At 46.1% G+C, this 25,045-nt stretch overlaps 1 protein-coding gene across 2 annotated transcripts in view; it reads left to right on the forward strand.

Moving 5' to 3' along the window:
- The first annotated feature begins 3,700 nt into the window (after positions 1–3,700).
- mapkapk2a (MAPK activated protein kinase 2a) overlaps positions 3,701–25,045 on the forward strand; it is a 40,281-nt gene continuing 18,936 nt past the window's right edge. For both annotated transcript variants that reach the window (XM_035387979.1, XM_035387980.1), the window contains exons 1-2: positions 3,701–4,354; positions 22,286–22,425. In XM_035387979.1, the coding sequence (XP_035243870.1) occupies positions 4,172–4,354; positions 22,286–22,425 (323 nt within the window). In that variant the 5' untranslated portion in view covers positions 3,701–4,171. The remainder of the gene's footprint in view (positions 4,355–22,285; positions 22,426–25,045) is intronic.

Below are 25,045 nucleotides of genomic sequence, written 5' to 3' on the forward strand. Positions count from 1 at the left end.
ACAGACGCTGAGCAGGGAGACTTCCTGTTCATGTGCAGGACAGACACTGAGCAGGGAGACTTCCTGTTTGCATGCAGGACGGAGGCTGAGCAGGGAGACTTCCTGTTCATGTGCAGGACAGACACTGAGCAGGGAGACTTCCTGTTCATGTGCAGGACAGACGCTGAGCAGGGAGACTTCCTGTCCACATGCAGGACAGACACTGAGCAGGGAGACTTCCTGTCCACATGCAGGACTGACGCTGAGCAGGGAGACTTCCTGTCCACATGCAGGACAGACACTGAGCAGGGAGACTTCCTGTTCATGTGCAGGACAGACGCTGAGCAGGGAGACTTCCTGTCCACATGCAGGACAGACACTGAGCAGGGAGACTTCTTGTCCACATGCAGGACAGACACTGAGCAGGGAGACTTCCTGTCCACACGCAGGACAGACACTGAGCAGGGAGACTTCCTGTTCATGTGCAGGACAGACGCTGAGCAGGGAGACTTCCTGTCCACATGTAGGACAGACACGGCAATGGGACACAGTGTGAAAAGCTGAGGTATGTAGGGTGGGCCCCCTTGTGGCCCCCCCTCCCAGTTTTCCTTCGTTCATGCCCTCAGGCTTGTGCTCTATGACAAGGCCATGCCACCCTCCCCCACCCATTCCGTACACAGTGTACTTAGTGCCATCCACACACAGGTGAGAGGTGAGGGGAAAACTGAAATTCTGCTGACTCAGCGCATGCTACACAGTCTGTCAGAACAGCTGCAGGCTTTATATACAGTGTGTTTATGTGTGTGTGTGTAGGTATGTGTGTGCGTGTGTGTGTGTGTGCGTGTGTATTTATGTGTGTATGTGTGTGTGTGTGTGTGTGTGTTTAGCTGTGTATGTGTATGTGTGTGTGTGTGTTTAGCTGTGTATGTGTGTATGTGTGTGAGTGTGTGTTTAGGTGTGTGTGTGTGTTTAGCTGTGTATGTGTGTGTCCATGTTTAGATGTGTGTGTGTGTGTGTGTGTTTAGCTGTGTGTGTGTGTGAGTGTGTGTTTAGGTGTGTGTGTGTTTAGCTGTGTATGTGTGTGTCCATGTTTAGCTGTGTGTGTGTGTGAGTGTGTGTTTAGATGTGTGTGTGTGTGTGTTTAGCTGTGTATGTGTGTGTGCATGTTTAGATGTGCACACACGGAGTGTGCACAGTGGGTAAGGAACTGGGCTTGTAACCGAAAGGTCGCAGGTTCGATTCCCGGGTAAGGACACTGTCGTTGTACCCTTAAGCAAGGTACTCAACCTGCATTGCTTCAGTATATATCCAGCTGTATAAATGGATACAATGTGAAATGCTATGTAAAAGTTGTGCAAGTCGCTCTGGATAAGATGTAATGCCTGTAATGTGCATGTTCCTTTGTTTTGGGATTGGGGGAGTTGGGGGGGGTGTCTTCAGGACCTCCCTGCGTAACCCCAGACTATCCTGGCCCACCGGGGAGCACAGAAACTCCTCCAAGCGTGTGGGCCCCAGGTGGCCACAAGCCCTCCAGGTCAGCTGTGATCACCTGCTTTTTCTTCAGGTAGCTCACCTTGTGTGTTCCTCTGCCAGGACTACAGCCGGGAGACATTCACTTTTACTATGGGAAAAATGCAGGCTTTACGAATTAATGCAACAATCTTAAAATTTTATCCTTAGATATATGTTATAGGATTCATTCAAAAGCTCATACCTTTTTGACAAAATTTACAATAGAAGTATCTAAGGTATTAGATACTCAGTAAACTCAGATATTCAGTAAATAATAAAAATAGTGATAAAAAGACTGGGAAAAGTCACTTTAAGAAAACAAGTTGCCTGCTCTTTCACCACATAGATGTTTGATCAAAGTGTTAAACTCTGTGATTGTGCGGTGGTCTGTTCCACCGTACCCTGCCGAGGGAAAGTGCCAGTACTTTCACTATAAAAACAATCACCTCCAGTTAATCCATTTTACTGAACTACTTTTGGACAGATACCAGCTACCAGGAAGAGACATTCTTTCATGTATCCCAGCATGAATCTTAGTTTTGCAGTGGAGAGTGAAAGTGTCTTGATTTGAGAACAATTTTTTCTTTTTCTTTTTTAAATTAAGGAGGACAGGATTTCTGTGTTTTATGGCAGTTATTATGACAGGGATACCCGTATAACCGCTTAACAGACAGGAAGTCAAATAAAGCTCTCTAGTGGCAGTTAGTGGATTCATCTAATAATTGAGGTTTAAGATGTCCTGAAATTTGGAATTAGTGTGTCTCACATTGTCTCACTGTGGTAAGTAAAGATCTCATAGCACTTCAGAATAGTCCAGGTGTTAATCTGTGTCCTGGTCAAATTCTCACAAAACAGGCTCCCTACATCCAGCCATCTAATCACCCCTACATCTGATTGGCTGCTCAATCGCCTGCATTTCCTGCTGAGTGTGATTCTCCAGGTCATATTTATGAATGAGAACTGGCTTTTCAGCTGATAGTGGTTAAATAAACAGAAAAGCAAACATCAAAACAACAAGATTATTAGTTTCCACTATACATTTTCCCCCAAAGAAATAACAAAGTCTGAATACAAAATAAATATATCTAAATGATACTATTTACAATTTAGTAATTTAGCAGGATTTTAGCCAAAGCAACTTACGAAGGTGCATTTGAAAAGCAAACTGGACAAGTGATAGCGATAAAAAAGTTTCAGTCATGTAAGTGCCACCATTAAGGCGCTGCCTCCAATATGGGAGAAGAAGGGAGGGTGGGGTTCTTTGTGTTGTTGTTAAATATAAACATTTAGGTGTGGTCCAAAAAGGCCAGTTCTCCAGCAAGAAACAGGAAGGTGTTATACTGCCCCTAAGAATGAGTGCATGAATGAACGGTGAGTGCCCTGCAGTGGTGTCCAGGGTGCACTGCATTTCAACTGCACATTAAAACGAATCCACTGCAGCACGTGGCTCTCCATGGATTCGCAGGATATCGATCTTTCCGGCGCGGTCATGAAATAGTGACCCCTATGTAATAATTTCTTTGTGTGGCATGCCATCTACTGGAAACATTGCGTACTGCACATAATTCAGTTAATGCAAAGGGTTATTCATTGATACTTGAGTTCAAACCAACAGCCAGTCACTGTCCGGCCATTCCAGATAATTTTAAAGACATTCAATTCAAACAGCAAGTGGGAAAGTCAAAATCAATAAACTTCAGTTATTATTATTATTAGTAGTAGTAGTAGTATTATAAATCAGGGGCGATAACCAAATCCACTAAATCATCCAAGAATTTGAAATAACAACAGATTTTTGAGCTTGGAGTTCACCTTTTTTTGACATCACAACTTCTGTCTCATCTCTACCTTCTCACAACACCATACTCAGCTAACAGCATCTCATCCATCTCAGATGAGCGACTTGGCGCAAACATCATCTTAGCCCTGGCCTAACTTCTTCAACCAAATGTCCTTTATCACATCTGTAAGACCACTTTGATATATTTTGACAACATGATAATGTTTTAAAAATGTTTTAACTAGTAGCATTATTATTTGCAGGTAGTATTAGAGAACAAAGAGATACTTTCACAGTAATCTATCAATTGAAATAAAGAGAAATAACTCATTTGTCATTTTCCTTATTGGAGAAAGTGCTCGATACGTTTCTTGTGACACGGTCCCTTTAAGAAGAAGAACCGGCACTCCGGCCGGATGTGGCGTCAGGGCGAAAAACTGCACGGGGACTGGCCTGAAAGTGGAGTCGTTGCGCTCGAGACAACGCTCGCGACATGTCCGTTTTCTTTCTTTCTTATTTTCAAAAGTCTGCGGTTTGTTTTTAGTGTAAGTTACGCATTGAGTGGGACCTGGAGCCCAGCCGTTTAATGAGAACGAAACCAACAGGTTTCCCCCGCACTAAAATAGGCAAGAAGAAGCAGTCCAGCCCTCGGAATGGATATGACTGCGGTAGTTAACTAGCTATCATTAAAAAATAATCACAGATTTGGTTGTTCCGGTTTTTTGCGCTGGCTACAATACCAAGCAGCTCAATCAGGATACGCAACTTAATCCGACGTGTCAGTTAGCTACTAGTTACGGCTAACGTTATTAACTCTATCTGCCTTAACAACTACGAACTAAAAGGGTTGATCTCGGCCGGAGCGGGCGGACCTTTGGAGGAGGGAAACTGGCATTCGCGATGCTGTCCAACGCTCAGAACCCGGCGCTGCTTCTCCAGTCTCACCCAAAGCCCACACTGCAAATTAAGAAAAATGCGATAACGGACGATTACAAGGTCACGCGTCAGGTCCTTGGGCTAGGAATTAATGGAAAGGTTTTAGAAATCTTTCAGAAGAAAGACGGGGAAAAGTACGCTTTAAAGGTAAGCCATGATGCCGTTCCGATCGCTAGTTCCCTTTTGAAATATGCTTACCGGGCGGATGATTAGTTGGCTTTGTGTGATACTAGTGGCATGGCCACAACACTAACTTTTAGCAGTAAACATTTCTTATCGACCAAAGAACAAATGAAAAATGAAAGCTTTCTCAGATTTGGTTACTTCAAAAGTTTTATCAGTCCGTGTCCGTACAATACTCTGATACCGTACAACAACAGATCCTGCTGCCAATACTAGCGAGTGAGCAACATCAGCTGACGTAGACGAAGGATTTTGCAATTTTGGTAAGGTTGGAATGAATCATGGGGCCGTGAGTGATCATAGCGGTCCCCCCTTGTTTGGACATATTGTCGCTTAGCAAAACCCCCACTCGGGCGCGTCGGTAGCAGTGATCCAATGTTACTAATTAACTGATTGTTTTGAATGTTTAGAGCCCTACTGGTATCTAATCAATGAAGACCGTGCATTGGTCCGCGTAAACACCACGTTTAAAGATAAAACGGATAAGCACGATGGGCTTCAAAACTTTTCTTAAATTATTCTTACTTTTGTTCGTAAAAATGTTCCTATGAAAAACCAATATGGGATTCATGACACATGTGCAGACCTTCATTTCTTCGCATATCCCAGGTGTATGAGATGATGAATGCTGAATGTAAATTTTACGCGCAATCCTGTCCATGTGATTAGCGTAAGGAAACAGCCACGAAAGTGTCAGTGTCATGACAAAGAAAATTAATTTATCTTATTTAACTAATAAATAAATAAGTAGTGTATCATGAGTGTTAGTCGGGACACGGAGTAGATTGGCTGAAGATGAAGGAGACGTTTCAGTTGAAGTTATTATTTTTAAAAATATTCATTCCACTACTAGTGCATTGAAGTTCCTGGTCAGAACTTCTGCATCCACACGGTCTGCGTGGTAAAGCAGAGCCAGTTTTCGTACGGGTGTTGGGCAGTTCCACGCTGCGCACTCGTCCGCTTTCAGAGAATCTGTGCATGCTTTAGTGATGCTGATTTTATTGTTCCTGTGAAATGTCACCACATCTGTTGAAGGCTCTAGATTTGTGACTGTATAGTGGATTGGGAACCCGTGTAGGAACTGCTATTTTATCTGATGGCATGTACACTAGCACAGTTAATGTGTGGAAAGGGACTGCAGTTCACACACACTTAGCTCACAGAACCAGAGATTCTGCTCCTCACACTGAGCTCACAGAGCCAGAGATTCTGCTCCTCACACTGAGCTCACAGAACCAGAGATTCTGCTCCTCACACTGAGCTCACAGAACCAGAGATTCTGCTCCTCACACTGAGCTCACAGAGCCAGAGATTCTGCTCCTCACACTGAGCTCACAGAGCCAGAGATTCTGCTCCTCACACTTACCTCACAGAGCCAGAGATTCTGCTCCTCACACTGAGCTCACAGAGCCAGAGATTCTGCTCCTCACACTGAGCTCACAGAGCCAGAGATTCTGCTCCTCACACTGAGCTCATTAATAAGTGCGGTGTTCTGTCTCTTAGAACCCCAGATTAATGACTGCAGTCTCTGTCTCTCAGAACCCCAGATTAATGAGTGTTCAGTTCAGGTGGTTGAGGAGGGAGTTTGTGGCTCATTCCTTTCATTAATCTTCTTAGCTTATCTGAATAGCCTCATGTGAACCCTCTCTGGTCCTTCCATTTGATTGAATTAGGTTTTATCTGGTTTCAGAAGTTATTGTCATTTGGAAGGACCCCACTAATGAAATCAGCACAGTGACAGAGGTGCTGGAGTTTCCTCAGAGCATCCAGTGCCTGGAGTCAGAGAGAGTGCCTGTGAAACAGGGTAATACTGTTTAATCAGATGATGGGCTGTTTCGAGAGTATTTGGAAAAAGTTGGGTCATAGGTTTGATTTACTGTTTGATAAAACGGTTGCAAAATTCTTACTGTATTTTAGGTTCACTCATATTATTACTGTGCCGTTATGATTCAAGCCTGATGTGGATTAGCTTCCAAGTTGGTTGCAGTAGAATGTCCTGTTTATGACTGTTCTTACTGTTCAGGTGTTTTGCTGTATTCTGCATGGGAAAGTTCAGGGTAATATTTGGGGAACTGGGCCTGCGACTGGAAGGTTGTCTGTTCAGTTCAGAGTGTGGCTGCCTCCATTGTGATCTTGAGTCAGGTACCTAACCTGAGCTCTTCAGTAAATACCCATCTGTGTAAGTGCATTGTATATCAAAGATTGTAAGCTGTGTAAGTCCCTCAGGGTAATCGCATCTGCTAAATGTCTTTAAGAAACAAAGTGTTGGTTCATGTCTGGTTGCAGTGAGAGAACAGGTTTTTCTGTGCTAAAGTGCTGCAGGTTCATGTTGTTTGGTAGGATCAGGAGAACAGGTTCTTCTGGAAGGCTGATTACACAGTCTCCTCTGTCACATTGGCAAGGGTGAAACCCTTCCTCTGGCTTGGAGCTGAGCGGGGCTAGTGTTGCCCTAGCTTTGGAGCTGAGCGGGGCTAGTGTTGCTCTAGCTTTGGAGCTGAGCGGGGCTAGTGTTGCTCTAGCTTTGGAGCTGAGCGGGGCTAGTGTTGCCCTAGCTTTGGAGCTGAGCGGGGCTAGTGTTGCCCTAGCTTTGGAGCTGAGCGGGGCTAGTGTTGCTCTAGCTTTGGAGCTGAGCGGGGCTAGTGTTGCTCTAGCTTTGGAGCTGACCGGGGCTAGTGTTGCCCTAGCTTTGGAGCAGAGCGGGGCTAGTGTTGCCCTAGCTTTGGAGCAGAGCGGGGCTATTGTTGCCCTAGCTTTGGAGGCTGAGGGGGTGCTGGTGTGACTGTAGGTTTTGATTTTGTTTCAGTGGTACAGATCACCACAGCATGTTTTGCGTTTAATATTTAACATTGTAATAACTTTATTGTCCGTGTGATTGGGAAGTAGAGCTGAGCATTGTGTAATGGATGTAGGAGCCCTCTCTGTTCATGGCCCCGTCATGTTGTGATGAAGGAGATTAGAGCCAGAATCTCCCCATTACCTCACACGACCTGCAGGCTGAGCATCTCCCCATTACCTCACACGACCTGCAGGCTGAGCATCTCCCCATTACCTCACATGACCTGCAGTCTGAGCATCTTCCCATTACCTCACACGACCTGCAGGCTGAGCATCTCCCCATTACCTCACACGAGCTGCAGGCTGAGCATCTCCCATTACCTCACACGAGCTGCAGGCTGAGCATCTCCCATTACCTCACACAACCTGCAGTCTGAGCATCTCCCCATTACCTCACACTACCTGCAGGCTGAACATCTCCCCATTACCTCACACGACCTGGAGGCTGGGCATCTTCCCATTACCTCACACGACCTGCAGGCTGAGCATCTCCCCATTACCTCACACGACCTGCAGGCTGAGCACAGACACTGAAGGAATGCGTCTGAAAGACGTAAAGCAGTGTGGTCAGCTCTAGTCTAATTTCACACAGCGCTCAAATGGGACGGGTGACTGAGCGCTTTACACTGAGCACTCAGATGGGACGGGTAAGAGAGTTTTACACTGAGTACTCAGACACACACCTATAACTCTACGCTTGAAATGTGGTACATATATTGGTGAATGATAATGAAAGCTTTCCCATGCTGTGGCCCCCTGACATTGAACCGTCTGAGTATTCAAGTTGTTAACAAGGCAAAGAACACTTGTGATGTCATTTCCTGTTCCCCGTGATTGTATTATGAGTGGAGACCCCACAGCCCTGTCCCCATAGTGTTCTCGTTTGGCCCTGTACTTTGATCAGCCCTGCAGCAGGAGGCTCTGAGTCAGGCTCATTTGGAAGACTGATGTCGTTACCTCAGATCCGCCTGTGGCGTTTCCTGGATTTTGTGCTCTGCCTGTAGAGCGATGCCCCCCCCATGGTGACAGCTGTTTCCACAGAGACGCTGGCATTGCAGCCAGCGCTGCAGCAGAACGGCTTTGCTCGTGCAGATGCTGTATCTGACGGGTGTGTTGATCTGGTTGGGCTCTGCACCGAGAAGGCCATCCAGCCCCGGTTCTGAAGGGTGACCGCAGAAACAGCTCAGGAGGCAGCTGGTCTGTGCCTGTAAATGGCCTGGAGCATGGTCACATGACCCCCTCTCTGATGTCAGCACGATGCACCTTTGGGCTGCTGGGTAGCTCACTTAGCAGAAGAGCCAGTTGAGTGAGCACCGTGGACTCAACCCATGCCAGTGCCCACTGGGGGGGGGCTCAGTCAGTAGGGATGCAGCAGTGTTCAGGGATACAGTCAGTAGGGATACAGCAGTGTTCAGGGATACAGTCAGTAGGGATGCAGCAGTGTTCAGGGGTACAGTCAGTAGGGATGCAGCAGTGTTCAGGGATACAGTCAGTAGGGATACAGCAGTGTTCAGGGATACAGTCAGCGCTGTGTGGGGGGGGCAGTTCACTCTGTCTGTGGGATTCAGCGCTGTGGGGGGGGGGCAGTTCACTCTGTCTATGGGAGTCAGCGCTGTGGGGGGGGCAGTTCACTGTCTATGGGAGTCAGCGCTGTGGGGAGGGGGCAGTTCACTCTGTCTATGGGATTCAGCGCTGTGTGGGCAGTTCACTCTGTCTATGGGAGTCAGCGCTGTGGGGGGGGGCAGTTCACTGTCTATGGGAGTCAGCGCTGTGGGGAGGGGGCAGTTCACTCTGTCTATGGGAGTCAGCGCTGTGGGGGGGCAGTTCACTCTGTCTGTGGGATTCAGCGCTGTGGGGTGGGGCAGTTCACTCTGTCTATGGGAGTCAGCGCTGTGGGGTGGGGCAGTTCACTCTGTCTATGGGATTCCAGGCAGAATTGGCAGAGACGCCGCTGGTCTGCTGACAAACTGACTCCTTTATTTACGGCTTATTTGATTTCTGGGACTGTTGGTGTATTTTGGAGACTTGGGGAGTTTTGTCTGTGCAGAAGTCTGTCCCCTGAGATGGATATTTTGAAGCGGACACTGGCAGGAAATGGGACGGGTTGAGGGGACAGTGCTGCACCCCCGATGTTTGATATGAGTGCAGGGGCAGGTTTGGGTGGTGCAGTGGCATGTGTGTGTGTGGAAGTGTGTGTATGTGTGCATGGGTGCGTGGGTGCATACGTGCGTGTGTGTGTGTGTACGTGTGTGTGTGTGTGCACGGTGGTGTGTATTTTAGGCTTGGGAGGGTTGAAATGTAAGGCTTTAGGGGCACTTCAGCTGTGGATGTTCCTGCCTGGGGGGGCTCTTCGTTAGTCTCTGTGTCCTTCAGAAAGAGGGGGCGGTTCCATGCTGTCTGTCAAACAGTCAGCGGTGACATCACCAGCTGGCCAGGGCTGGAGTTCATCCTGTTAGCTCAGGGAATGAAGCTGACGCTCCCTTCCAAATGAGCCTGAGATGAGAGGAACGTGGGGCTCGGCTACAGGCCTGCATTCTGGGGTGTGCTGACTGCAGCAGAGACCGCCGCTCTCCTGCAAAGCCAGGGGAAGCCTTTGCTTACGCCGCTGGATAGACCTTCATCTTGGAATGACGGGTGGCCTTTTAAAGCTGATTTGCTGAGCTGTCACTGATGCCCAGCTCAGCCACATTACTATACTCCCTGACTCACCCTGTCATTAACGCTGAGCGTCAGAGGTCCGTCAGTACCTCAGGGAGCTGACGTCACACAGAAAGCATACGTCCTGTAATGTCCTGTGACGTCCTGTGACGTCCTGTAACGTCCTGTGAAATCCTGTAACATCCTGTGACATCCTGTGACATCCTGCAACGTCCTGTGACATCCTGTAATGTCCTGTGACATCCTGTAATGTCCTGTGACATCCTGTAACGTCCTGTGACGTCCTGTTACATCCTGTGACGTCCTGTGACGTCCTGTGACGTCCTGTTACATCCTGTAACGTCCTGTGACGTCCTGTGACATACTGTAACGCGCTGTAATGTCCTGTGACATCCTGTAACGTCCTGTAACGTCCTGTGACATCCTGTGACATCCTGCAACGTCCTGTGACGTCCTGTAACGTCCTGTGACATCCTGCGACGTCCTGTAACGTCCTGTGACATCCTGTAACATCCTGTAACGTCCTGTGGCATCCTGTGACATCCTGCAACGTCCTGTGACATCCTGTAATGTCCTGTAATGTCCTGTGACATCCTGTGACATCCTGCAACGTCCTGTAACGTCCTGTAATGTCCTGTGACATCCTGTAACGTCCTGTAACGTCCTGTAACGTCCTGTGACATCCTGTAACGTCCTGTGACATCCTGCAAAGTCCTGTGACATCCTGTGACATCCTGTAATGTCTTGTGACATCCTGCAGCGTCCTGTAACACGCTGTAATGTCCTGTGACGTCCTGTAACGTCCTGTGACATCCTGTGATGTCCTGTAACGTCCTGTGACATCCTGTAACGTCCTGTGACATCCTGTGACATCCTGTAACGTCCTGTGGCATCCTGTGACATCCTGCAACGTCCTGTGACATCCTGTAATGTCCTGTAACGTCCTGTGACGTCCTGTGATGTCCTGTGACATCCTGTGACATCCTGCAACGTCCTGTGACATCCTGTAATGGCCTGTAACTTCCTGTGACGTCCTGTAACATCCTGTAACGTCCTGTGACATCCTGTGACATCCTGCAATGTCCTGTGACATCCTGTTACATCCTGTAACATCCTGTAATGTCCTGTAACATCCTGTGACTTCCTTGGTTTCTCACGGTTGTAAAGCTATGGCTGGTGAGATTGAGCTGAATGATTCTCTCTGTTTCATTGACTCTGTTTCCCAGCATTCTCTCAGTCTGGGCTCCTCTTGGCAGCAGTCTGTTGTCCCATTAGGCACACTTGTCAGCATCGATTTGACTTGATCTTATGTCTCAAGTTAAGTTTCCTTTGTTTTTTCTTCCTACATTGTTGTGAAAAAGTATTTGCCCCCTTCCTGATTTTCTCTATTATTGCATTTGTCACACCAAATGGTTTCTGATCTTTAGACAAAATGTAATATTAGAACCTGAGTAAACACAGACCCCGTTTTAAAATTATTATTTAATTTATATAATGAAAAAAGTTATGAAACACCCATAAGATTGGATGAACTTTAACATGTATGAAAACTTTACTTTCCCCAAATTCTTGTAAAAAATAAAATATGTTTTTTTGTGTAATAATATTTTTCTCAAAACCAGAGGTGTCGGTGATAAAATTCTATTTTTAAAAGTTGATCTCATTCTCAAGAAACTGTGTTGCTTCCTCTAACCATTTCCTGTTTGGCTGGGCTATGAAAATGAAGCTGCACACGTGTAAAATCCCTGTGTCATCCATCACCGTGGGGAAAGCCAATGATCTTTCAGCTAGGCATGTGACCCACACTCATCTCTGACCCTGGACTTGCTGTCTGAAAAGTGCCGATTGCCGACTCATTTTTACTTTCCCGTTTGATGCAGGGGAACTCATGACCCAATCTTCAATGAAGTGGAAAGATATAGTAAGGTTATGGTCACGACTCAGTAGCTAGCGCTGTTTGCACATTGATGCTTATCACAACATTGTCAGACTTGAATAGAGTGGTACGGAGAGAGGCAGCTGATGCCTGTATAAACACATTCCACCACCTGTCATGAGTCAGGAGTATCATGGTGGTTTTCACATTTTCTCGGGTTTATGTGCTATTTGCACAAGAGGCATTGATGAAACACAATGAGTAAAGTATTAAATATGTTCGTCCTTTATTTTTGGAGAAATATGCGTTTTAAATTTATCGTCCTATTTTCAACCTGTTGAGAATGTTATCAACTTAGTGCGTCACAAATACAGTAACCACTCCCCTTCCCACGCTCCGTAAAGAAATCTGACTGGACACACTGTCCTACTACAAGTTTGCTGAAATTTAGGTAGCAAACAACAAGGCTGAATCATTCTGACGTAATTTACATAGAAACTATATGCTCAGATCGCCTAGTTTCACTCAGTGTGGCCAAGCAGAATCAATAACGTTTCAGAAAATAGGCTATATAAATTTAAAAGGCTTAATTCAATCTTCTAATGGGACTTTTGGCGTTTATTGAGGGTGTGAAAGAAAATTTCTGTGCCGCTGGCTATAGCTAATCGAATGTTTTTCAGATTTACCGTTCGATTGAGCAAGTACCGTTCAAAGTACATTTTTATGGGTTAGTGCTGTCCGATTGTGCTAGCTACTTCACATTAACCTTGTACGGTGATCAGTAAAGGCTAACAGCACAGTACCACTTAATTCTTGTCACTTCTGTCACCACTGTAATGAACTTAAAAATGGTGACAGACTACCTTTTCTGTGAGAAATGTATTGTTGAGCTCACGCGCATACACTGCTGGTGACATTCTAAAGCTCCGTTTTGCCCTCCCTACTGTCAGTCGGATTGCTATGATCGCTCATTCTAAATCATATTTGGGGACCCATGGATAACTTGTGACCTATAGTTTGCACCACTGGCTTACAGGCAAGACAATGCAAATATTTGACTAACGTTAGGTTCAATTATTAGAGTGCCTTTAAGGACTATTAGACTATCTCTGGTTGGTCATATTCATTTATAGCTAGCTAGCTAACATTAGCTAGCTATGTAGTTTTCTTCCATAATGTAATGTTATCGATAACGTTAGCTAGCTAGTTTGCTTTCATAAGGATGTTACAGTTGTGGTTTTATCTTAATTTGGCTAGCTAGCTAGCAAAAATTATTATTGGATATAAGTCAACGTCCTTAGCTATCGATACTTGATAGTTAGCTAGCTTGTGAAAATTCAGTCTCCCAAGATGAGTGCGTATCATGGAGGTAGCTATGGTAACGGGGCACGGTCTGTCAATCATAGCTAACTGACAGTTTTCATTACCACGCCCAGAGAGTTCGGGTGAACTTTTATACTGGGAAATTTAGGCTTAGAAAAATACGTTTTAAAATACATTTAAATGACTGAATAATAAAAAAATTATGCACATTTTTTTGCTGTTGCCTAAAGACAACTGACAAGTGTCACATTCAACCACCATGTTAATCCTTTAACAGCAGCTCCAGCAGAGCCATGTACACCTGCATACACCCCGCACAGTTAGCCAGGTACACCTGCATACAGCCTGCACAGTGAGCCAGGTACACCTGCATACAGCCCGCACAGTGAGCCAGGTACACCTGCATACAGCCTGCAGAGTGAGCCAGGTACACCTGCATACAGCCCGCACAGTGAGCCAGGTACCGTGTGGTTCTGTGTTCCTGTCCCACCGGTACCTGGGTTGAACTGCTCCAGTCCAGCCCACCGGGTGGTGCTGGGGACCGCAGTGTAGTTTAGTGGCTATGGACTTGGGCTTGCATGGTTTTGAGTTCAATTCCCAACTGGGGTGCTGTTGCTGCAGCTCTGAGTAAGGAACTTAGGCTATATAACATAATATAAGCTGTGTAGGTGGATTGTATGTTACAAAATATAAGCTGTGTAAGTGTGCCGGTGACTTAGTTGATGCGCCAGGCTTAACGACTACTTGTATTTTTATTTATTTTTATTTTTCCATAGATTGCGTTGTTGCCGTTCTCGTTGTTAGTGTTAATCAGTTAACCATCAGGGTCCAAGTTGAACTATGCGGTTGTTCCCTGTACTTGGACCGGTACTTCTCTCTAGGGGTTTCGTCATACTTGTTCCTGGTTATGGTTATACACTTTGTTGTACGTCGCTCTGGATAAGAGCGTCTGCCAAATGCCTGTAATGTAATGTAATGTAATGTAAGTGGATTGTATATTACAGAATATAAGCTGTGTCCGTCACTGTGCATCAGAGCATCTGCTAAAGGCCATAATGTGAACTGCTTCTGTCTCCTTTGCTCTGTAGTTTTAAAGCTAGCGGCCGTAGTGCTAACATGTGGTTTTGTACAGGCTCTGCTGGGTTCTTCTTCATTGAGTCACTTGAACGGGGGTTCTTTTGGGATGAAAAGTGGTTTACATGCACTGATGGAAAGGCCAAACTGTGTCTGTTTCACCTGTATATGGACCATGTCTGTTTCACCTGTGCACACTGTGTGTGTGTTTTGTCTGTATGGAGTGTGTGTGGTTTTGTCTGTATGGACTGTGTGTGGTTTTGTCTGTATGGACTGTGTATGTTTTTGTGTGTATGGAGTGTGTGTGTTTTGTCTGTACGGAGTGTGTGTGTTTTGTCTGTATGGACTGTGTATGTTTTTGTGTGTATGGAGTGTGTGTGTTTTGTCTGTATGGACAGTGTGTGGTTTTGTCTGTATGGACTGTGTATATTTTTGTGTGTATGGAGTGTGTGTGTTTTGTGTGTATGGAGTGTTTGTGTTCAGTCTGTTTGGAGTGTGTGTGTTGTTTTACTGATGATTGTAGAGCACTTTGTGAGTGATGGTGCCTGGTCCTCTTCTGCTTGGTCTTAGCTCTTCTCTGCAGTGTGATTGTGAAGCAGGCTGTCTGTTGTCTCGAGTTGGTTTGAGTTGTGCTGTCATGGACTTGTCTGTGTGATAGGGCTGTCAGCATTGGCCAAAAACAATATTCCTTCTAAAAAAATATATTCAAATAGGCTACATATTACAGTTTTAGAATTACCAGAATTTGAGCAATTCTTGGGCTGTGTTAATGGTGCATTATGTCTGCATAAGGCAAGAGACGCGTAACTGGCATAGATACATTTTATTTGAACATAAACATGAATGCAGTCAAGTTGGGGAAGGAAAAAACAAAAACTTTAAAATGAACATTCAAGGTGGTTTTTAAGATCTACATACAGTAGGCTACATTTTGTTTAAATAAAATGAAGGCACACAATTGAGAAATGTGACTAAAACGAATTTTGATCCTGATCGGGTGTTATTAATCTTTTTGCCTGCATGTGTACTTGCGTCCCACTTTCCTCAACCTTTGATCCAGATGGATAATTTAGAGTAAAATGCTATTGTTAGCTGAAAAGTACTTTCTTGGTCCTTTTAGAGAGACACAAGATCAGTATATTTATCCGCCCAAAATGCTAGCATGGAAAAAGAAAAGGGTAAAACTCACTCACTCAACTGGTTAAGCATTTTATGCCAATGTCAGGGCTGGAGGGTATTTGTCAAAAACACCAGGAGGCCCGAGCCTCTATTATAATCCCAGCGAAGGAAAAGACGCGTTCCGATCACACCAAGGACCCAGGGATGAAACTAAAGTGTCCGTCAAGTGTCAGTGTCAGTCAAGTAACAGCATAGCAGCTGCCTGTAGGACCCAGCGGCTCAGGTTTTAGCAGAGGAGGCGCTAACATGCACGAGGAAAGGAAGACAGCAGCAGTAAAGACATGCTGCGTTTCTCTGTTTCACACTCGAATGGTCATTTGTCAGCTCAAATGTCTTTTTTCCCCCCAATTCAAATGGCATTCGTTATCAAGCCATCGTATGACACCCTAACTCTGTCAATAAAAATGCATGCCGTTCCACATGAGAACACCACACAATTTAAATGTGCAGCAGGATGAGATGTTAGGGTTCAACAGCAAATATAAGCATCCTCAGAGTGTACCCTTTGTTTCCTTTTAGTCCTCAGAGTGTACCCTGTGTTCCCTTTCAGTCCTCAGAGTGTACCCTGTGTTCCGTTTTAGTCCTCAGAGTAAATGGTAAATGGACTGCATTTATATAGCGCTTTTTTCCAAAGCGCTTTACAATTGATGCCTCTCATTCGCCAGAGCAGTTAGGGGTTAGGGGTTAGGTGTCTTGCTCAAGGACACTTCGACACACCCAGGGCGGGGTTTGAACCGGCAACCCTCCGACTGCCAGACAATCGGTCTTACCTCCTGAGCTATGTCGCCCCAGAGTGTAGCCTGTGTTCACTTTCAGTCCTCAGAGTGTACCCTGTGTTCCCTATTAGTTCTCAGAGTGTACCCTGTGTTCACTTTTAGTCCTCAGTGTACCCTGTGTTCCCTTTTAGTCCTCAGAGTGTAGCCTGTGTTCACTTTTAGTTCTCAGAGTGTACCCTGTGTTCACTTTTAGTCCTCAGTGTACCCTGTGTTCCCTTTTAGTTCTTAGAGTGTACCCTGTGTTCACTTTTAGTCCTCAGAGTGTACCCTGTGTTCCCTTTTAGTCCTCAGAGTGTACCCTGTGTTCCCTTTTAGTCCTCAGAGTGTACCCTATGTTCCCTTTTAGTCCTCAGAGTGTACCCTATGTTCCCTTTTAGTCCTCAGAGTGTACCCTGTGTTCCCTTTTAGTTCTTAGAGTGTACCCTGTGTTTACTTTTAGGCCTCAGTGTACCCTGTGTTCCCTTTTAGTCCTCAGAGTGTAGCCTGTGTTCACTTTCAGCCCTCAGAGTGTACCCTGTGTTCCGTTTTAGTCCTCAGAGTGTACTCTGTGTTCCCTTTTAGTCCTCATTGTACCTTGTGTTCCCTTTTAGTCCTCAGAGTGTACCCTGTGTTCCCTTTTAGTCCTCAGAGTGTACCCTATGTTCCCTTTTAGTCCTCAGAGTGTACCCTGTGTTCCCTTTTAGTCCTCAGAGTGTACCCTATGTTCCCTTTTAGTCCTCAGAGTGTACCCTATGTTCCCTTTTAGTCCTCACTTAGTCCTTTTACTGTCTTCCGTGTAGAGCGGCCATTCATTGGCTGAACTTGTGTTTGTTCTGTGATGAATGACCATTCATTGGCTGAGCCCGTGTTTGACTGTGTTCTGTGAGGGGTGGCCATTCATAGGCGGCAGTGTAGTGTAATGGCTAAGGCGTTGGTCTTGTAACCTAAAGGTCGCAGGGTTGATTCCCTGGTAGGACACTGCTGTTGTACCCTTACCTGCATTGCTTCAGTATATATCCAGCTGTATAATTGGATACAATGTAAGTCGCTCTAGATAAGAGCGTATGTTAAATGCCTGTAATGTAATGTAATGGCTGAGCCTGTGTTTGACTGTGTTCTGTGAGGGGTGGCCATTCATTGGCTGAGCCTGTGTTTGACTGTGTTCTGTGAGGGGTGGCCATTCATTGGTTGAGCCTGTGTTTGACTGTGTTCTGTGAGGGGTGGCCCTCCATTGGCTCAGTCACTGTATAGCCCGTTTCTCAGACGCAGCGGTTACAATGAGCACATCTTTCCCAGCCACAGCAGGAAATCACGTGACTTAATCAACCAATTGGGATGGAGCTGTTGTGTCTTTCATGCTCTGTGATTGTGTGGATGCTGACCTTGTTGGAGGAAAGGAGGAAGTGTGTCCTCTCATTTCTGCCTGAGCGGTGGAGGACCGGAGCACTTCCTCTTTCTCCTGCTCTGATCGCTGCTCATTTGCCCCCCCCCCCCCCCCCCCCCCCCCCCCCCGGGATTTCCGTGGTGAAGAAATAAATGCATGGAACAACTCAAACTTTGTGAATGGCAGTGTCAGGGGCGTGTAACGGAAGCTAGGCTAACGTTGAGCGCTGAGATGGGTGTGGCCTGGCTTAAGGGCTTGTGGGAGCTTTGTTGCTAGTACAGTGTCAGCATCTGACAGTCAGAAGTGCCTCTGCTTGTGCAATGCGGCTGCAGTCTTCGGTTGTTTCTCTCTGAACGGGTTTGGGCTGACGTGTGCTAGAGCCGGTCTGTGTGAGCAGCCTCTGAAGCTGTTTCTGAGAGCTCCTCATGCAGATCTGTGTTGTGACAGGCTCAGCCCTGGCTCCTGTCCCAGTCCATGCCATTCAGAGAGGCGTGGGTAGGGTCTGCTCCCTCCCCCCGTCACACCCTCCTGCCCCCCGTCACACCCTCCCACCTGTCACCCCACTCCTTCCTGTCACACAGCTCCCACTCCCGCCTCTTTCTGGGTTTGGTTCTGAGTTTGGCAGTGAGTTTTGTTCTGGGTTTGATAGTGGGTTTGGCAGTGAGTTTGGTTCTGGGTTTGGTAGTGAGTTTGGTTCTGGGTTTGGTTCTGGTTCTGGGTTTGGTTCTGGGTTTGGCAGTGAGTTTGGTTCTGGGTTTGGTAGTGAGTTTGGTTCTGGGTTTGGCAGTGAGTTTGGTTCTGGGTTTGGTAGTGAGTTTGGTTCTGGGTTTGGCAGAGTTTAGTTCTGGTTTTGGTTCTGGGTTTGGCAGTGAGTTTAGTTCTGAGTTTGGCAGTGAGTTTGGTTCTGGGTTTGGTAGTGAGTTTGGTTCTGGGTTTGGCAGTGAGTCTGGTTCTAGGTTTGGTTCTGGGTTTGGCAGTGAGTTTGGTTCTGGGTTTGGTAGTGAGTTTGGTTCTAGATTTGGTTCTGGGTTTGGCAGTGAGTTTGGTTCTGGGTTTGGCAGTGAGTTTGGTTCTGGGTTTGGCAGTGAGTTTGGTTCTGGGTTTGGCAGTGGGTTTTGTTCTGGGTTTGGCAGTGAGTTTGGTTCTGGGTTTGGTAGTGAGTTTGGTTCTGGGTTTGGTAGTGAGTTTGGTTCTGGGTTTGGCAGAGTTTAGTTCTGGTTTTGGTTCTGGGTTTGGCAGTGAGTTTAGTTTTGAGTTTGGCAGTGAGTTTGGTTCTGGGTTTGGTAGTGAGTTTGGTTCTGGGTTTGGCAGTGAGTTTGGTTCTAGGTTTGGTTCTAGGTTTGGCAGTGAGTTTGGTTCTGGGTTTGGTAGTGAGTTTGATTCTGGGTTTGGTAGTGAGTTTGGTTCTGGGTTTGGCAGTGAGTTTAGTTCTGGGTTTGCTTCTGGGTTTGGTTCTGAGTTTGGCAGTGAGTTTGGTTCTGGGTTTGGTAGTGAGTTTGGTTCTGGGTTTGGTTCTGGGTTTGGCAGTGAGTTTGGTTCTGGGTTTGGTAGTGAGTTTGGTTCTGGGTTTGGCAGAGTTTAGTTCTGGTTTTGGTTCTGGGTTTGGCAGTGGATTTTGTTCTGGGTTTGGCAGTGAGTTTGATTCTGGGTTTGGTAGTGAGTTTGGTTCTGGGTTTGGCAGTGAGTTTGGTTCTGGGTTTGGTAGTGAGTTTGGTTCTGGGTTTGGCAGTGAGTTTAGTTCTGGGTTTGGTTCTGGGTTTGGTTCTGAGTTTGGCAGTGAGTTTGGTTCTGGGTTTGGTAGTGAGTTTGGTTCTGGGTTTGGTTCTGGGTTTGGCAGTGAGTTTGGTTCTGGGTTTGGTAGTGAGTTTGGTTCTGGGTTTGGCAGAGTTTAGTTCTGGTTTTGGTTCTGGGTTTGGCAATGAGTTTGGTTCTGGGTTTGGTAGTAAGTGCTGTCCTTGTGCTCACATTACTGGGATGCTGTGGAAGACTGTCCTTTGGGGGGGAGGTTGGCCAGTGGCTAACAGCTCTGCCCCTAAGCCACGCCCCCGGGCCAGGTGGTGTGCGGTGTGCGGTGGGCGGTGGGCTGCAGGTTCCTGTGCCGGTTTCTGCTGCAGAACCACAGACAGCAGTGGAAAAACCCAGAGGGGGCCTGTTTCATCCCCACCCCTGCCCACAGTGACCGGCCCGTCCCACCCAGTCAATCTGTCAATCAGTCATCCTTCATTTATCCAGCTCATTCCCTACCTCTTACTGCAACACAAAGGGCTTACCGACCAATCGGAAGAACCGATACATTAACAGCATATATGGCATTAAAACTAGTAAGAAGAAATACTACAAAAAGTAAAAGAGACAATAAAGAAACCAGTGAAATTTAATTTAAATAAATAAAATAAGATATTGAAGCATTAAATGAGGACCAGTATGGATGAATGTAAAAGCCATGCTGAAAGGTCTTCAGTTCCGTTTTAAAAGCCGGTGGTTTGGAGGGAAAGTACAGCCGCAGGTGTCAGTCACAGGGCTGGTGGGACTCTCTCTCCTGCTCTTTCTCACCCCCCCATACCCCCCCCCCCCTCCTGCTGTATCTAAGCACACAGCGACCTCTGCTGGAAGGACAGGGGAACTGAGGCGGTTGAGAGCACTGAGAGGAGTGTGTCATAGTCTGATTGTGTTGGAAGAGCACAGACTGGCTGTGTTGGGGGCACAGTCTGGCTGTGTTGGGGCACACAGTCTGGCCGTGTTGGGGCGCACAGTCTCGCTGTGTTGCGGAGCACAGTCTGGCTTTGTTGGGGAGCACAGTCTGGCTGTGTTGGGGGGCACAGTCTGGCCGTGTTGGGCCGCACAGTCTGACCGTGTTGGGGAGCACAGTCTGGCCGTGTTGGGCCGCACAGTCTGACCGTGTTGGGGGGCACAGTCTGGCCGTGTTGGGCCGCACAGTCTGACCGTGTTGGGGGGCACAGTCTGGCCGTGTTGGGGGGCACAGTCTGGCCGTGTTGGGCTGCACAGTCTGGCTGTGTTGGGGCACACAGTCTGGCCGTGTTGGGGAGCACAGTCTGGCCGTGTTGGGGGGCACAGTCTGGCCATGTTGGGGGCCACAGTCTGACCGTGTTGGGGGGCACAGTCTGGCCGTGTTGGGGGGCACAGTCTGGCCGTGTTGGGGAGCAGGCTCTTCACAATCAGCTCTCAGAGAGAGGGGGCGTGCCGGTCTCTGTTAGGATTCAGGCCTGAATGGGGTTGTTGGCAGCAACAAGTCTCCTTTTAGCCTCGAAGGAAAAGCAAGACTTGTTTCTAAAATAAAAACCCAATTTCAACTTCAGTTTTTTCACCAGTTGCTGAATGTGAGGCTTAAAAGAGAGAGAGTCATCAATTATGATTCCTAGATATTTGCACAGAGATACAGACTCAATCTCATTGCCCTGAAAAGTGGTGATAGATGGAAGGTTCAGTGGCTTTTTCAGCATTCAAAACAAGTTTTAAATCACAAAGGGTGAGTTGTACAGTATTAAAAGCAAGTTGTAGCTGACATAGAGCCTGGATTGGTGTAGAAGCAGAGCAGTATATCACAGTATCATCGGCATAAAAGTGGAAATTTGCATTTGAAACATTTCAATCAAGCCTGTTGATATATATAGTGAATAGGAGTGGTCCCAGGACCGATCCCTGGGGCACACCCTTGGATACACTAAGGAAGCTAGAAGTGATACCTTCAGCCTGCACACACTGAGATCTGCCTGATAGATCATTTTCAAACCAACAGACAGTTTGCTCTGACAGTCCTACACTGATAAGTCTTTGCTTCAATATTGCATGATCCACAGTATCAAAAGCTCTAAATAAGTCAATGAAATGGGCTGCACAGTGATGCTTGTTATCTAAAGATTCAATTATATCATTAACTACTTTTAAGGCCGCTGTAGTTGTGCTGTGTTTTTCCCTAAAACCTGATTGAAAATCAGATAAAATGTTGTTTGAAAATAAAAACTCCTTCAATATAACATACAGCTCAGTCTGATATAACATACAGCTCAATGTGATATAACATACAGCTCAATGTGATATAACATATAGCTCAGTCTGATATAACATACAGCTCAATGTGATATAACATACACCTCAGTCTGATATAACATACATCTCAGTCTGATATAACATACAGCTCAGTCTGATATAACATACAGCTCAGTTTTAAATGGTTTTGGTTGAGAACCACGGCCAGTTGTAGTAAGAGGTGGCTGTCTGCTGCTTTGCTGCTGTAAAACACAAACTTTAGGTGCCAAACAAAAAAAAAAACAAAATGGAATAGGCCCACTGGAGTGAGACAAATCAGCTTGTCACCATGGGAACAATGTACCACCTGTATGAAAGAGAGGACTCTCTCTTCCTTTGTCTGGCAAGGCTTTTCATTTTGAGTGCAGTGGGACATTTTCACCAGAAGGGGGCAGGGTTTCATTAGATATTCTTGAGCAGCAAGAGAATTCAGTTCCCTTGCCTTCCACAGGGAGGCAGCCTGTGCCCGCCAGCCTGCCTGTGCAAACACAGGGTCTGTTATCACTGTCGCAAACGCTGCGTTTGACTGCAAACAAAGCCCTAATATTAACACAGTTTTACCCGCCTTATAAACGCATGTAGCCAAACAACTGAGCATGTGGCTGGTAGCTATAGTGCAAATAAAGCTGAGTGTCTGATCTTTCACAGATTCTGCAGGAAATAAAGCTCCTTTGGAAGGTTTTCCTGAGTGTCTGTTCTTACACAGATGCTGCAGGAAATGAAGCTCCTTTGGAAGGTCTTCCTGAGTGTCTGATCTTTCACAGATGCTGCAGGACTGTGCGAAGGCTCGGAGGGAGGTGGAGCTGCACTGGAGGGCCTCGCCCTGCTCCCACATTGTGCGCATCGTGGACGTCTACGAGAACCTGTACCAGGGGAAGAAGTGCCTGCTCATCGTCATGGAATGGTGGGTACCTGCACATACACTAACACACGCGCACACACACACACACACTCACACACTCACCACACACACACACACACTCACGCACACACTCACCACACATACACACATGCACACACACACACACACTCACACTCACACTCACCACACACACACACTCACACACTCACACACTCACACACACACACACTCACCACACACACACACTCTCTCTCACACACACACACACACACTCACCACACACACACACTCTCTCTCACACACACTCACACACTCACACACCATACACACCACACACACACACACACACACACACACACACACACACACACACACACTCTGATCAATTTCCCCATCACTGAAATACTGCTGATCAGTTTCCCCATAACTGAAATACTGCTGATCAATTTCCCCGTAACTGAAATACTGCTGATCAATTTCCCCATAACTGAAATACTGCTGATCAATTTCTCCATCACTAATACTGCTGATCAGTTTCCCCATCACTGAAATACTGCTGATCAATTTCCCTATCACTAATACTGCTGATCAGTTTCCAGATCGGTGCTTCTCCTTCACACCTCAGCTGAGGCACATTTGCATTGTGGCGGAAATCTTTGACATGGGAACTGCTGAATAATTCAGTCTGTGTCTGAGACTCAATCACACAGATCACTGGAAAAAGGTTCTCAGGTGTTTTTATCTGAATTGAGATGAGTCAACATTAAAATGAGCAGAGTGTGTAAGGCCTCATGTGCGCATGGAGTGTGTGCTGAGCCCGGCTCACACAGCGCACATCGCCCTGGGGGCGTGTGTTCCGTGAACAGAAAGAGGGCCACCGCTCTAGCGTCTGTTCGCTGTTCTGCTTTTTGTAAACAGTCGGCAGGTCTCCAAAATAGCTGTCCCTTTTCGCCGAACTGGGGAAATGGTTCTTGAAGACGGCCAAGAGTCTTTAAAGTGGTGTTGCACACACCCACTCTCGCAGTTGTAAAACCACAGTTCTCTTATTCCTTCTGTATTTCTTTTGTTTGAAAGCATGTTCTTGTTATGACTGTTGACTTTTCTCTCTTGTAGAAACGTGCCACCTTCTAATTGATAATTTATTTTTTTCTCTTTTTCTGCATGTGTGTGTGTGTGTGTGTGTGGGGGGGGGGGGGGCTTTGGACTTGGACGCGAGGCTGACCCCCAGTCCAGTCTGAAACTCTTAATAATAATGAACTTTATTTATACAGCGCACTTCGAACACAAAGTGCCAGTCAATGTGCTTTACAGAAAGATGAATGAGTCGAATGATTTTAAAACGGGTAATATGTTCAAAATTTTTTAGTGTTCGTAAGTACCCTGGCTGTGGCATTTTGAACCAGTCTCAGTTTATTAATAACTTTTCTGGGAAGGCCAGTGAGTAAGGCATTACAATAATCAAGACGACTAGTTATAAATGCGTGTGTTAACTTTTCTGCATCTTCTTGGGAAAGGAAGGGCTTAACTTTGGCAGTGTTCTTCAGATGGTAGAAAGCTGTCTTGGTCACATTTCTAATGTGTGCATCTAAGTCCAAATTGCTGTCAAATATGATACCCACGTTTTTAGCCTGATAGGTGACATTGAGACCTCTCCTTTCAAGATGAGTGACAACCAATTCCCTCTTAGTCTCATCACCAATGTCCATGACTTCTGTTTTATCTTGGTTTAGTTGCAGAAAGTTTTGAGTCATCCACAAGTTTATATCAAAGAGACACTTCAAGAGATTATCAATTGGTTTGAGGTTGTTAGGAATGACTGATATATATATTTGGGTGTCATTCGCATAACAGTGAAAATTGATGTTGTGTTTGCGGATAATAGTTCCTAATGGGAGCATGTATAAACTAAATAGGATGGGTCCTAAGATTGAACCCTGGGGCACCCCACAAGTAGTGCTGACTCCTACTGAGGAGAATTATATATTAAAACAGTAAAAAATACACAAAAATGGTCAGAAACAGTAAAATCAGAAACAGAGGTAATAGCAATGGAAACTCCCCGGTGTTATAACAAGGTCGAGGGTGTGCCCCAATCCAGATTCATGTCCTGAATAAGGTCATTTATTATAAAAGATTTATTTGTTAGCGACTGTACATTCCAAAGTGCCATATTGAGCTTAGTTTGAGTGTTGAGACTTCTGTGTGGTGAAACTGAGCAACACATAGTTGACTGCAGCGGCACAGTTAAAAGATTTTTCTGTTTTACACCAGATTGTCACTTTTTTGAACTTCTATTTGTGATCAAAACAGGATACTCAGCTGCTCCTTTTCATATTGAGAAAGCAGGCTTTGCAGTGGACAGATATCTGAAGGGCTGGTTAAAATTGGTGGGCTGTCAGCACGAGTAGAATTGATTATAGTAATAAAATTTTTAAATGAACATACTTACAAGTGAAAGGGACATATTGAGGTCCAAACCCAGTAAAACGGCCAATTGCTATGGAGGAACCAAAAACGGGAGAATTTGGACCTGGTGGCCATCATTTGTCGACGGACACAACAGGTTGCGGGTGGTAAATACGGTGTTGTAAATTAGCAGACAACATTCGGGCACCCAGCAAGTTTGGGTGAAGGCCATCTTTTGCAAAAACATTCTTACGGT

Source organism: Anguilla anguilla, chromosome 13 (assembly GCF_013347855.1).
Source record: "Anguilla anguilla isolate fAngAng1 chromosome 13, fAngAng1.pri, whole genome shotgun sequence".
In the NCBI taxonomy this organism is placed as follows: Eukaryota; Metazoa; Chordata; class Actinopteri; order Anguilliformes; family Anguillidae; genus Anguilla; species Anguilla anguilla.